The sequence below is a fragment of the Staurois parvus genome, unplaced genomic scaffold (genome assembly GCF_062004578.1).
Source record: "Staurois parvus isolate SC_StPar_1 unplaced genomic scaffold, SC_StPar_1.0 ptg000172l, whole genome shotgun sequence".
Lineage (NCBI taxonomy): Eukaryota > Metazoa > Chordata > Amphibia > Anura > Ranidae > Staurois > Staurois parvus.
In genome coordinates, this window is record NW_028317968.1 from 2138391 (window position 1) to 2152597 (window position 14207).

The window sequence follows — 14207 nt, forward strand, 5'->3', positions numbered from 1 at the left end:
GTTGGGATGGTGTTCTTGGGGACATAGGCAACAATCCTCCTCCTCCAAAAACGGCGAGTTGAGTTTATGCCAAAGAGCTTGATTTTGGTATCATCTGACCACAACACTTCCAACCAGTTCTCCTCTGCATCATTCAGATGTTCAGTGGCAAACTTCAGATGGGCCTGGACATGTGCTTTCTTGAGCAGAGGGACCTTGCGGGCACTGCAGGATTTCAATCCTTGTCGGCGTAGTGTGTTACCAATTGTTTTCTTGGTGACTGTGGTCCCAGCTGCCTGGAGATCATTGACAAGATCCTCACTGTTCTCATGATCATTGACACTCCATGAGGTGAGATCTTACATAGTGCACCAGACCTAGGGAGACTGACAGTTGTTTTGTGTTTCTTCCATTTGCGAATGATTGCACCAACTGTTGTCTCCTTCTCATCAAGCTGCTTGGCGATAGTTTGGTAGCCCAGTCCAGCCTTGTGTAGGTCTACAATCATGTCCCTGACATCCTTAGACAGCTCTTTGCCATGGTGGAGAGTTTGGAATCTGATGGTTTGATTGCTCCTATGGACAAGTGTCTTTTATACAAATAACAAAAATGAGATTAGCAGCACTCCCTTTAAGAGACTGCATCTAATCTCAGCTTGTTACTTGTATGAAAGACATCTGGTAGCCAGAAATCTTGCTGAATGATAGGGGATCAAATACTTATTTCGCTCATGAACATGCAAATCAGTGCAGAATTTGTTAGACATGCATTTCTTTTGAATTTTTTAGTTGCTATTCTGTCTCTCAGTGTTACAACCATTCGATTTTTAGACTGATCATTTCTTTGTGAGTGGGCAAACATTCAAAATCAGCAGGGGATTAAATCCTTATTTCCTTCACTGTGTATATATATATATATATATATATATATATATATATATATATATATATATATATATATATATATATATATATATATATGTATGTGCTTTTGCGCACCCTTGCCGCCCTGTAGCAGTACTTCTGCTATAGGGCGAACGGGAAGCGGTAAAAGACAAATCCTGATAAGCTTTATTTACTGGCCACACAATATAACCTCATAACAGTTATAGAAACACAACACATCTTAACACACATATGTTTGACACTCCTCACCATGTCATAGCTTATGAGGCTTAAATCAGGAAAAAATGTTATGTGCTACCATGATACATTCATTACTTAGAGATTTGCATTCCAAATTAAACATTATCTGTTGACTGGTAAATAGATATAAGATTTGTACTCTTTATAAAATCATTTTCTTAGAGTCCATTGAGGGAAATAAACCTTCAGGTTTACACTGCTGTATACTGAAGAAATGGACACTGTAAAAAAAAGTTAGCTAGCACAGGATAACGCCACCCACAACTAACAAGACTCATGACAGAATGATCATAAACAGCAAAGAGCGGGCAAATACAAAAATCCTATTTTATTTATCATATTTTGAGGGACATGGGAAGTCCTAAACTTTCGGGATGTCCAAAACTGGAGGGGTGCACAAAACAGAAAAGAAATGCTAATGGGCCTAAGGAAAACATTAAAAAACTGTTACCTGCCAGTTGCTCAATGAACCTCAAGAGGAGCTTCTTGCCCAAAACTATAATCAGATGAGGCCTTAAAATCCATCTAGTAGAATACAGAAAAAGGTCAAACAAGCACTCAGATTCAGTAGAGAGTGCACTGATGGGAAAGGATAGAACCTTGGATAATCCTCTGACTGAACTATCAAGAGATGGTGGAATGAGAAGCTGGTGCACATTCATGGGGATCAACCCAGATGACAAAAAGGGAGTGTCTTTTTGAAGAAGGCAGACTATCACAGCCCAACACGGGAGGCAAATTTCCTTTTTGGTGATTTGAAGCCAAAGTAAAAAACAAACAAAAAAAAAATGTCCTGGTTGAAGCAAATCTATATTAAGCTGGCCACACACTGATGGAAGTTTGGCCCATTCAGCAGGAATCGGCTGAATTTCGATCCATGTGTGGCCATCCCTACTTGGCAGAAACTGATTGTACTGCCTCAAGAAAGAAATTGCATTTTTAATTTTGGTGTTATACACACAAACTGGTCTGAAAAAGATTTTCCCCCAAAAAGGTCATAGATTCTACTGCTCAACCAGTGAGGTGCAACATAACATGGGAAAGATGACATTAGCTCAGGAATGTTCCCAAGCTATGACAAGAAATGATTCCATAGAAAGGAAAACCTTCATAAGGTTCAATGTTACAATTTGCACATGAAGAACCAAGTCCTGCACTGAAAGTGTGATTGTCGTTGCAAAGTAACCCCTTACCAATCAAATAAACAATGCTAGAGAATAGACCCAAAAAGCTATCCCCCAACTCCCCAGATGTACTTACACAACCATGGGGTGAAAGGACCATGCCCCAGGGCAGGAAACATGCCAGGGGCAAGAGAAGTGTGACTAAATTCACTGCGGGTGGCAATAAGATAGTCCATAACAGGACTGTAGCCAATGACGTGTCAACTGAAAAAGATTAGAGACTACAGAATAAGCACTGGAAAAAAAGTCCAAGGAAGCTTAAGAACACATAAATCTAAAACAAAGACTATGGAAATAGCAGGGGCATGCATGATAGCTCTGCACCCCGCTGTGACATTACTGAACCTAAGAATGCCAGGAAGATGCGATGCAGCAGTGGTGGTTGTAGCAAATGAAAACAGTGCTTAGCTGCCACACAAAACACATCTAAGTTTCCTAGCTTAATAAAAAGCTGGATGAAATCCATATGAGAGTTAGAACTTTGTGGAGCTGCCTCATGAAATGCAGTTAGGTAAGGGGGGGGCAGAAAAATAAACAGTAACAATTTACTAATGTGTGACCTGTTGTAGTATAATAAAGAGGAGGGCTCCCCAATGGGTCCAACTTTTGAAGTACTTAAAGCGGAGTTCCACATAAAAAAAAAAAAAAAATAAAAAAATAAAAGTCAGCAGCTACAAAAACTGTAGCTGCTGACTTTTAAAATACAGACACTTACCTGTCCCGGGGTCCAGTGGTGTCCTCACCTCCGCTGGTTTCACCGGCCATCTTCTCTCCCTGGCACTGGAATCTTCAGTGTGGGCACCCGGCTGTGACAACTTGCGGCTTCACAGCCGGATGCCCACTGCGCATGTGCGAGAAGTGCTGCGCTTTGTGAATGGGTGAATGGCCTTTTAGTCTTCTGGGACCTGTCATGTGTCCCAAAAGACTACGGGGAGGGAGGGGGGGGGGGGGGGGGGAAGGACAACATCCGCTTCTGATCACCTAGGGAAGGTGCCAGTCCTTAATGGGGACAAAGGCTTAAAGCAGAACATCCCCTTTTGGGTGAAGCTCTGCTTTAAGCAAGCCTAGAATAAAGGATACGTTAACCATCCCCAGTAAAAGGTCTGAAGTGTGACATAAGGGGTTGGGAAGTCATTGGGGAAAAACAGTAGGTGCTTCTTCTCTCCTCATCTATGATGTCACCAAACCTGTCAGAAAAAAACCCAGGAAGGTGAAGGAGAAGATATGTAATTTTGGCTGCAGCTCCAGAAACAGTGGGCAGCCACCACACAAGTCACAAACAGAAGCTCTAGTTCAATAAAATGGAGGGTTTACCCCACTTGACACAGCAAGCATAGGGGGTGCTGCAGTCCAAAGATGAGCAAACAGGGATAGGGACAATGAGAGCACTGCCATTGCTCTGACCCATAGTAACACTGTACCAGAACCCTCAGAATAATGGACTGATATGTAGCAGAGTCCTGTGAAACTGGAACACCGATCGGGTATATCCAGCAGTGATACAGTGGTGTCACAGAAGGGGCACCAGTAGAAACTGGGGAAAAACCTGTGCTCGTTGTTGGACTGCGAAGACTTGCAGGATTTTTCAGTTTAGGGCATTAATCTACCAGGACTCACTGGATTATTGAAGAGACTTCCAGGATTTCAGTATCTGTCAAAAATCTACCAGCAGCTAATAGAAAACAAACTTCCAGAGAACAAAAAACAGCAAAGCATGTTCACATTCTTGAGGAATCCAGCAAAAAATTGAGGCGTGCTGGTAGTGGCCAGGGTTTTTGTGTGCTGGCTAACACACATTTCTCCTGTATATGGCAATGTAACCCCAAAGGGTTGAGCGTTCCTGTGCTGATCAATGAATTAAATTGAAGTATTGTATATCTACCTACACTTTTGCTTTTAGTTATATATGTATGTATTTAGTTATTTATGTTATGTATCATAGGTTGATCAAAGTCTGAGAAGACAGGTCAATCCAGCAGCGAAATGTTTCTGCAAGTTACTAGTTCCAGTTATCTGTTCCGGCTTCTGTGAGTTAATGTTATTCAATAAACAGAACAATATGCAGACATTTTTGGCTGAAAAATAAAACAAGCATGAATATATAAAAAAAAAAACAATACTTGAAAGTAAAGCCTTGCAAGTAGGATTCTATCATTTAAACATGTTATTTTCACTTACCAATCTTCCTCTGTCATTGTCTGGAAGATAACAGTGGCGAGGAAAGCCCCGTGCTGAAAAAGGCCTTCCTGGGTTTGGGTGTTCTGGACCCTGTAGAAAGATGATGACACCAGATGTAAGAATGTCTAATTGTGTTATGACAGTACTCATCTACACACTATTGACGTCAGATCAGACAGCGACCTAGACCAGGAGTGGGGGCCTATGCAGGGTGGTTCTCCTGAAACTGGCAGGCCGTGCTGTACTACATATGCTCATAATTTCCTTATAGATCTCACTAAAGAAAAGTACTCAGTCTTCTTGAAGGTCACGGGAAGACGGCCATTGCAGTACAGCTAATGAAGAAAGGTTGTGTTGGCCTGATGGATCTGTGAAAAACTGGCAAAGGTCACAACTCCAGGTCCACGTTACCAACTAATTGGAGGTCTGTACTGAGGTCTATTAATGATATGCAGAAAGAAATCGGGGACGTCAGTGTTAACTTAGAAATATACAGTCAGGTCCATAAATATTGGGACATCGACACAATTCTAACATTTTTGGCTCTATACACCACCACAATGGATTTGAAATGAAACAAACAAGATGTGCTTTAACTGCAGACTGTCAGCTTTAATTTGAGGGTATTTACATCCAAATCAGGTGAACGGTGTAGGAATTACAACAGTTTGCATATGTGCCTCCCATTTGTTAAGGGACCAAAAGTAATGGGACAGAATAATAATCATAAATCAAACTTTTCAATACTTGGTTGCAAATCCTTTGCAGTCAATTACAGCCTGAAGTCTGGAACGCAGACATCACCAGACGCTGGGTTTCATCCCTGGTGATGCTCTGCCAGGCCTCTACTGCAACTGTCTTCAGTTCTTGGGGAATTTTCCCTTCAGTTTTGTCTTCAGCAAGTGAAATGCCTGCTCAATCGGATTCAGGTCAGGTGATTGACTTGGCCATTGCATAACATTCCACTTCTTTCCCTTAAAAAACTCTTTGGTTGCTTTTGCAGTCTGCTTTGGGTCATTGTCCATCTGCACTGTGAAGTGGCGTCCAATGAGTTCTGAAGCATTTGGCTGAATATGAGCAGATAATATTGCCCGAAACACTTCAGAATTCATCCTGCTGCTTTTGTCAGCAGTCACATCATCAATAAATACAAGAGAACCAGTTCCATTGGCAGCCATACATGCCCACGTCATGACACTACCACCACCATGCTTCACTGATGAGGTGGTATGCTTAGGATCATGAACAGTTCCTTTCCTTCTCCATACTCTTCTCTTCCCATCACTCTGGTACAAGTTGATCTTGGTCTCATCTGTCCATAGGATGTTGTTCCAGAACTGTGAAGGCTTTTTTAGATGTCATTTGGCAAACTCTAATTTGGCCTTCCTGTTTTTGAGGCTCACCAATGGTTTACATCTTGTGGTGAAACCTCTGTATTCACTCTGGTGAAGTCTTCTCTTGATTGTTGACTTTGACACACATGCACCTACCTCCTGGAGAGTGTTCTTGATCTGGTCAACTGTTGTGAAGGGTGTTTTCATCACCAGGGAAAGAATTCTTCGGTCATCCACCACAGTTGTTTTCCGTGCTCTTCCGGGTCTTTTGGTGTTGCTGAGCTCACCGGTGCGTTCCTTCTTTTTAAGAATGTTCCAAACAGTTGTTTTGGCCACCCCTAATGTTTTTGCTATCTCTCTGATGGGTTTGTTTTGTTTTTTCAGCCTAATGATGGCTTGCTTCACTGATAGTGACAGCTCTTTGGATCTCATCTTGAGAGTTGACAGCAACAGATTCCAAATGCAAATAGCACACTTGAAATGAACTCTGGACCTCTTATCTGCTCATTATAATTGGGATAATGAGGGAATAACACACACCTGGCCATGGACTAGCTGAGAAGCCAATTGTCCCATTACTTTTGGTCCCTTAACAAGTGGGAGGCACATATTCCTACACTGTTCACCTGATTTGGATTTAAATACCCTCAAATTAAAGCGGACAGTCTGCAGTTAAAGCACGTCTTGTTCGTTTCATTTCAAATCCATTGTGGTATACATACAGTTGTGTTCAAAATAATCGCAGTCCAATATCACTAGTCAGATCAATCACTGTTTTTGATATAAGTTATACTTCTACATGGCAAATTATTTACTAGCAGGTGTAGTAGAGTAATAGAAAACCAAAAGACCCAACAGTCATGACATGCATGCTGCTGATTCTGTGTGATTGAATCCTTAATTGAAAGGGGCGCATTCAAAATATTAGCAGTGTGGAGTTCAATTGGTGAGGTCATTCAGTCTGTGAAAAAACAGGTGGCCCTTATTTAAGGATGAAGGCAGCAAATGTTGTACATGCTGGGTATAGTGCATTTCTCTCTAGAATGAGTCGTTCCAATCACTGTTCAGAAGAACAGAGTAGTTTGGTTAAAAGTTGATTGGAGAGGGGAAAACCTATCAACTGCAGAAACTGATAGGCTGCTCAGCTAAAATGATCTCAAATGCTTTACAATGGCAACCAAGCCAGAAAGACGTAGAAGAAAACTGAAAACTACCATTTAAATAGCCAAAATGGCAAAGACTCAGCCATTGATCAACTTCAAGATGATGAAAGAAGGTCTAAAGTTACCTGTGAGTTCTGTAACAATTAGTAGACACCTATGTGAAGCCAAGCTATCAGCAAGAAGCCCCCGCAAAGTACCATTGATGAAAAAACGACATGTGCTGAACAGATTACAGATTGCCAAAGAACATATTGACTGGCCAAAAAAGAAATGGCGCAACATTTTGGGGACTGATGAAAGCAAAATTGTTCTTTTTGGGTCTTGGGTCCATAGACAGTTTGTCAGATGACCTCCAAACACTGAATTCAGGCCACGGTATACTGTGAAGACTGTGAAGCAAGGTGGGGCAAGCATCATGATATGGGGATGTTTCTCATACTACGGTGTTGGGCCTATTTATCGCATACCAGGAATCATGGATCAGTTTGAATACATCAAAATACTGGAAGAGGTCATGTTGCCCTATGCCGACAAGCAAATGCTCTTGAAATGGGTGTTCCAACAAGACAACGACCCCAAACACACCAGTAAACGTGCAACATCTTGGTTCCAGACCAACAAGATTGATGTTATGGAGTGGCCAGCCCAATCCCCGGATCTTAATCCAATAGAAAACTTGTGGGGTGACATCAAAAATGTAGTTTCTGAAGTAAAACTCAGAAATGCAGAGGAACTGTGGAATGTAGTCCAATCATCCTGGGCTGGAATACCTGTTCACAGGTGCCAGAAGTTGGTTGACTCCATGCAACACAGATGTGAAGCACATCTCAGAAACAGTGCTTATACAACTAAATATTAGTTCAGTGATTCACAGGAAAGCAAAATCTTCCAGCATTTTTCAGTTTATACAGTAAATATTTGAGTTTGTAAAGAAAAATGCAGACACTGCTATTTTTTTTGAACAGCCTAATATTCGATTTTCTTCACTTTCTCTAAAGTAACAACAAATTTGAAATATTTTTCTTCATGTTTTCATTTAGAATAGACTGTGCGGTGTTCCCAATGCATTTGCGTGTATGAAAATACAAGCTATTATAAGGATTTTGAGCTGTACTCACTTTTTTAAACACACTGCTATCATTTTGAACACAACTGCAAGTTCACCTTTAGGTAGCCAATAAAATTCTAATCAATTAAACTTCACATTTCCTGTGGCTTAAAATAAATAGTGCCACTTTGTCCATGCAGGGCTATCTGACAATATCTCTGGAAAGGGCTTCCATTCACCTCCCTGACCCCATATACTTACCTGTGCTTTCTTCTAGCTACTTGCTCCTCTGCAGCTGGAGAAAATATCCAGAATTTACAGGTATGGTGACGGTGCCCAGGTCTAGCAGCCAACTGCTAGGCCTTAAGCCCTATCACATGACCAAGGGTGTGGGGTCATCAACACAGCTCATTTCAGTGCCGTGTGCAAGGACCAAGGAGCTGCAAAAGTGCACAGGTAAGGTGTGTATATGGGAGTCGGAGAGGGCCCTTTTCAGAGACCGTCACCTTTGCCTGCAGCAGCGAGGTGACAGGGTCTCTTTAATATACCTATTTTTATGTTTTATATCTATTAAAAAAACAAAAAACAAAAAAAAATAACAAAAAAAAGTCTTTATCCTGAAAACAGAAGGATTGTGTTAAATGTGTCCATCAGCCAAACTGTGAAGACGGTTTTGAAGGAATAGTGGTTATGTATGAGTCATTAAAAGATGGGCAGATGTCTTATGTCTGGCTACAGTATTGTCTTCAGTTTTTAAACAGAGGCTTTGTCAATTTTTTTTGGCCTAATGAATTCTTAGTATGTTCAACCACACATTTTTATGGATTGGTGTCCTTAGCTGGACAGGTCATTAAGCTGAGAGTTAGGATCGCAAACCCAGTCTCTTTTCTGATACATTTTTCTTAAAAGGTGTTGTCCTACCTAAATATTTTAGTTAAAGATGGAGCCTGTTGGGATCAAGATAGTGCCTGGTTTAATATATGCTCTGGATACTACACCAGTGAAATAATGCCATATTCTTTGTCCACCTTTGTATATTAAAGTGTTTCTAAACCCACAACCGTAAAATCAGTCTGTATATGCAGTAAAGCATGCTTGTTATATTCACTGTGGAACCTAAGGGGTTAATCCTCTGCATTGTGTAAAAACGCTGTTTGAACCTGACTTCTCTGATCTCTCATTCTTCCAGTGTCCCCCCTCCTATCTCCTGATAAGACATAACGTGTGGAGTCACTCTGCATATGCTCAGTTTGGTGTGTATTGCTAGAGAGTTGTTTTTTTTTTCTTGGGAGAGTGCATGTGATCAGCACAGGGCCAATCAGCGCTGTTCAGACAGAGGTCCTGCATCCTCCTACAGCAGAATGAAAACTCCTCCTGCAAGCTTTAACATGTGCTAGGCTGGACACTAATAGAAGTCCCAAGACTGCTCTAACTGCTGATGAGAAAAGGTATTTAGCAGTTTATATTTACTAAAATAATTGCACTTCAATGTTCTGTGTACTGTGGGAGACCGGATATAGTGAATACAGGGTCCTGGGTTTAGTAACACTTTAAAGCTTCTCCTGTTTCCATTGCCCATACAAAAAAAGTATTAAAAAAGGAGAGTGGAAGTCAAAATGAGAATAGCAGGTGTGCACACTTTGGAAATCAAGCACACAGACCTCACCACTAGAGTCTCCCCAAAAAGTTTTAGGCGGTTAAAGTATAACTAAATGCAAAACTTTTTTTTTTGTGTTGTATTGCATAGAGTGGAGAGGGATTAGAAAACCTATTAAGTTTTTATTGCTACCTCTACCCTCGTTAGGATGATTCACACTCTCTATTTGTCCTGTTTACCTTTATCATTGAGAGTGAAAGTGAAAGAAGATCAGGGTGGATAAAAATCAATGATTTTTTTTTAAAAGTAAAAAAAATCTAATTTGCTTTATTTAAATCAGATTTTTTTTATTTTTATCAAATTTATTTTAATAAAATGCTTTTGGAGTAAAAATCTATCTAAAGATAGTTTTCTATTTAAGATACATTCATAATTTATTTTATTCAGCATGAAATGCAGCTTAGTTATGTAGCATGAGGCTGTATATTCTGCAATATTTACATGTTTGGTCAACTCAATCAATGAATCCAAGCTCTGCAAGCTGAGACAACATGCACTGCATTGATGCATTCACACAATTTCACAGTAACCATGAGAAAAAACATGACAGCTTATTTTTCTAAAAAGAAAACCTTCAGTTGGTTTGCAAATATTAAAGATTCTAACTACCAGCAAGAATGAGTTGGATTCCTTACATTTAACCACTAGCCTACAGGGCACTTATACCCCGTTCCTGCCCAGGCCAATTTCCAGCTTTCAGTGCTGTCGCACTTTGAATGACAATTGCGCGGTCAAACAACACTGTACCCATATTACATTTTTATCATTTTTTTGTGACAGATAGAGCTTTATTTTGGTGGTATTTAATCACCTTTGGGTTTTTTATTTTTTCTTAAACAATGAGGCTGCACTGATAGGCTGCACTGATGGACACTGATAGGTGGCACTGATGAGGAGGCACTGGTAGGTGGCACTGATGGGCATTGACAGGCATCACTGATGGGCACTGAAAGGCAGCACCGATAGGCAGCACTGACAGGCACTATTAGGAGGCACTGACAGGCACTGATAGGCGGCACTGATAGGCAGCACTGATAGGTGGCACTGATTCGCAGCACTCACTGGCACTGATGGGTGACACTGAAAGGCAGCTCAGATGGGCACTGATATGTGGCATTGATGTGCACTGGTAGGCACTGATATGTGGCATTGATGGGCACTGACACAAGGCACTAATGGACACTGACACAAGGCACTAATGGACACTGACAGGTGGCGCTGCTGGGGCTACACTGATCATCAAGGCACACTGATCATCAGTGTCCTGATGATCAGTGTACATGTCCCCTCCGCGGAAAGCCGATTACCGGCTCTCCTCTCCACTCGAGTTGTCAGCATGACAGCTCGAGAGGAGAGAAATGCCGATAACCGGCATTTCCCTGTTTACATGTAATCAGCTGTGATTGGACACAGCTTATCACATGACCAAGCCGACATCTTCGGCTCTTTCGGTGATCCGCTGTGTCCGAGGGACACAGCGCACAGTGCACCACTGATCGCCACGCGCTCCCTGAGCCGCACATGCGTGGTGAGAATTGGAGGACGTCATAGGACGTCCTCCCAGAACGAGAGAACCACCTCGCGTCCGTCATATTACTATATGGCGGGTGGGAGGTGGTTAAAAAAAAAAAAGTGGACAGACAGTCCTGTCTCTAGTTGTCTTGTGTCGTCTGTAAAAGCATTCTGTCGTGACTAAGCAAGGTGATTAATCTGTATTCATAATAAAAAAATGGACTCCACCAGAATAAATGAACACTGCAGAAACAATGTACCTGTACTCCTGGATTAATGGTATATATAATGTGGATAGTGTCACAATCCTGATGACCAGGCAAAGACTGATGAATTAAATAGATGTCCATCTTTCCTTTGGGCTGTGTTCCAGTTTTTTCCCCATAAATGGTTTTACAAGAAGGACACTGCAGACTTCCATCCTGAAGATGACAAATTCACACATGACAGTTACTAAATATTAATCTGCCAATTACTAAGGTTTGGTTCACATCTATGCATCTTGCAATCTGCTGCAGGAAAAAAAAAAGTCCCTTACCTTTTCCAAAAATGCAGTGGCTGAAAACAGACCATGTCCTATAGGAAACGCAAAAAGCACTAAAAAACGCATAGGCGTGAACCAGGCCTTACTCAACAATTTCTAAATGCAAGGGCCATGATTTTTGCTATTGGTATAGTATACTAGTTAAACATTCCATATATTGTATTTATTTTATATAATGTGGTTTGTATACAGAAGACTCTGTTGGAGCTGTTCTCAGCAATTTAGAATGTAAAGGAGATTTATGAATTCTGCTGCAATGCAAGGTGGTGCAATACAGGAGCAATGTTATACTAATGTTAGACCAATCTGATACAATCACAGCAAAATACATGAATTCTTTCCTTGGCTGTTGCTTAGAAATATTGAATATCACTAAAAATATATAAAGTCCTCCTGCGATTATATGGAGTATACCTAAAATATATACCGGTATATTATAAAGCGGCTCACACTCAAAACTGAACCTCAATCAGTGAAATAACTAATTAATTAATAATATAGTGCAGTGCTAAATAAACCAACCTCATAACATATAAATAATATACTAAAATACTATATAAATACAGTGCAACAATGTGCTCCAATAAAAGTGTTCAAATCCTGTGTGACCTGAGATCCTGATGGATTTTCAGAACCTATGCCTTATATAACAATCAATATGTGTAATATATAATAAGTCAACCCCTCAAACAAATATATAAAGTGACCAGTGCAAAAACGTGACCAAACTGATTCAGATGCAAAATATATATATATATATATATATATAAAAAAAAAATATTATATATATATTTTTATATTTTGCATCTGAATCAGTTTGGTCACATTTTTGCACTGGTCATCTTAAGTGGGGTTTATTTATATATTTGTTTGAGGGGTTGATTTATATATTATATCACACATATTGATGAACTTTAATTTTGAGTAGAATGAATATATATATATATATATATATATATATATATATATATATATATACATATACACACATATATATATACACCGTATTTGCCGGCGTATAAGACGACTTTTTACCCCTTGAAAATCTTCTCAAAAGTCGGGGGTCGTCTTATACGCCGGTATACGGCATACTGACACTTTTTAGGGGGGCGGTGCGTTGCCGCCGCCGCCCCCCCCCCCCCTTCCCCCAATGGAAGGGACACTAAGTACAGGGGTGGGCAGCGGCTGTTTCTTACCTGGTTCCGGTCCCACGACGATCCGGTCCAGGAAGCGCGGCTGCGCCTTCAGTTCGGCCACTGGATGTTCGTGCGGCTGCTCGGCTCCGCCTCCTCACCAGTGATTGGCCGCCAGAACTGTAGCTCAGGAAAGGCACACAGGCGGCCAATCACCGGCGAGGGGGTGGAGCCGAGTGGCCCCGCGAAAATCGAGTGCAGGACCAGCAGGTAAGTGGTCAGTGTAGAGGTGCTGCTGCAACCACATATGCTGGCTGCAGCAGCACCATACGAGAACAGGGTCAGCAAGTGTCAGTGGGAGGAATAGTGCCCCATCATTGGTGTCACTGATACCAATGATGGAGCACTCTTCCTCCCACTGACACCAACGGTGGGGCACTATTCCTCCCACTGACACCAACAATGGGGCACTATTCCTCCCCCCCACTGACACCAACGATGGGGCACTATTCCTCCCCCCCACTGACATCAACGATGGGGCACTATCCCCCCCCCCCACTGACACCAATGATGGGGCACTATTCCACCCCCCACTGACACCAATGATGGGACACCATTCCTCCCATTGACACCAATGTTGGGACACCATTCCTCCCACTGACACCAATGATGGGGCACTATTCCCCCCACTGATACCAATGATGGGGCACTATTCCCCCCACTGATACTAATGATGGGGCACTATTCCTGCCACTGATACCAATGATGGGGCACTATTCCCCCCACTGATACTAATGATGGGGCAATATTCCTGCCACTAATGCCAATGATGGGGCACTATTCCTGCCACTGATACCAATGATGGGGCACTATTCCTCCCACTGACACCAATGATGGGGCACTATTCCTCCCACTGATACTAATGATGGGGCACTATTCCTGCCACTAATGCCAATGATGGGGCACTATTCCTGCCACTGATACCAATGATGGGGCACTATTCCTCCCACTGATACCAATGATGGGGCACTATTCCTCCCACTGATACCAATGATGGGGCACTATTCCTGCCACTGATACCAATGATGGGGCACTATTCCTCCCACTGATACCAATGAAAGGGCACTATTCCTTCCACTGATACCAATGATGGGGCACTATTTCTCCCACTGATACCAATGATGGGGCACTATTCCTGTCACTGATACCAATGATGGGGCACTATTCCTGCCACTGATACCAATGATGGGGCACTATTCCTGCCACTGGTGTGCATTGGAAGAGGGGTAGTCTTATACGGCGAGTATAGCTCAAACACTAAATTTTAGCA

The 14207-nt window shown here is 41.7% G+C and overlaps 1 protein-coding gene across 2 annotated transcripts in view; it reads right to left on the reverse strand.

The window, feature by feature from the left end:
* DTX2 (deltex E3 ubiquitin ligase 2) overlaps positions 1 to 14207 on the reverse strand; it is a 137375-nt gene that overhangs the window by 12724 nt on the left and 110444 nt on the right. For both annotated transcript variants that reach the window (XM_089676580.1, XM_089676579.1), the window contains 2 exons: positions 11461 to 11622; positions 4487 to 4576 (listed from right to left, as the gene is read on the reverse strand). In XM_089676580.1, the coding sequence (XP_089532706.1) occupies positions 4487 to 4576; positions 11461 to 11622 (252 nt within the window). The remainder of the gene's footprint in view (positions 1 to 4486; positions 4577 to 11460; positions 11623 to 14207) is intronic.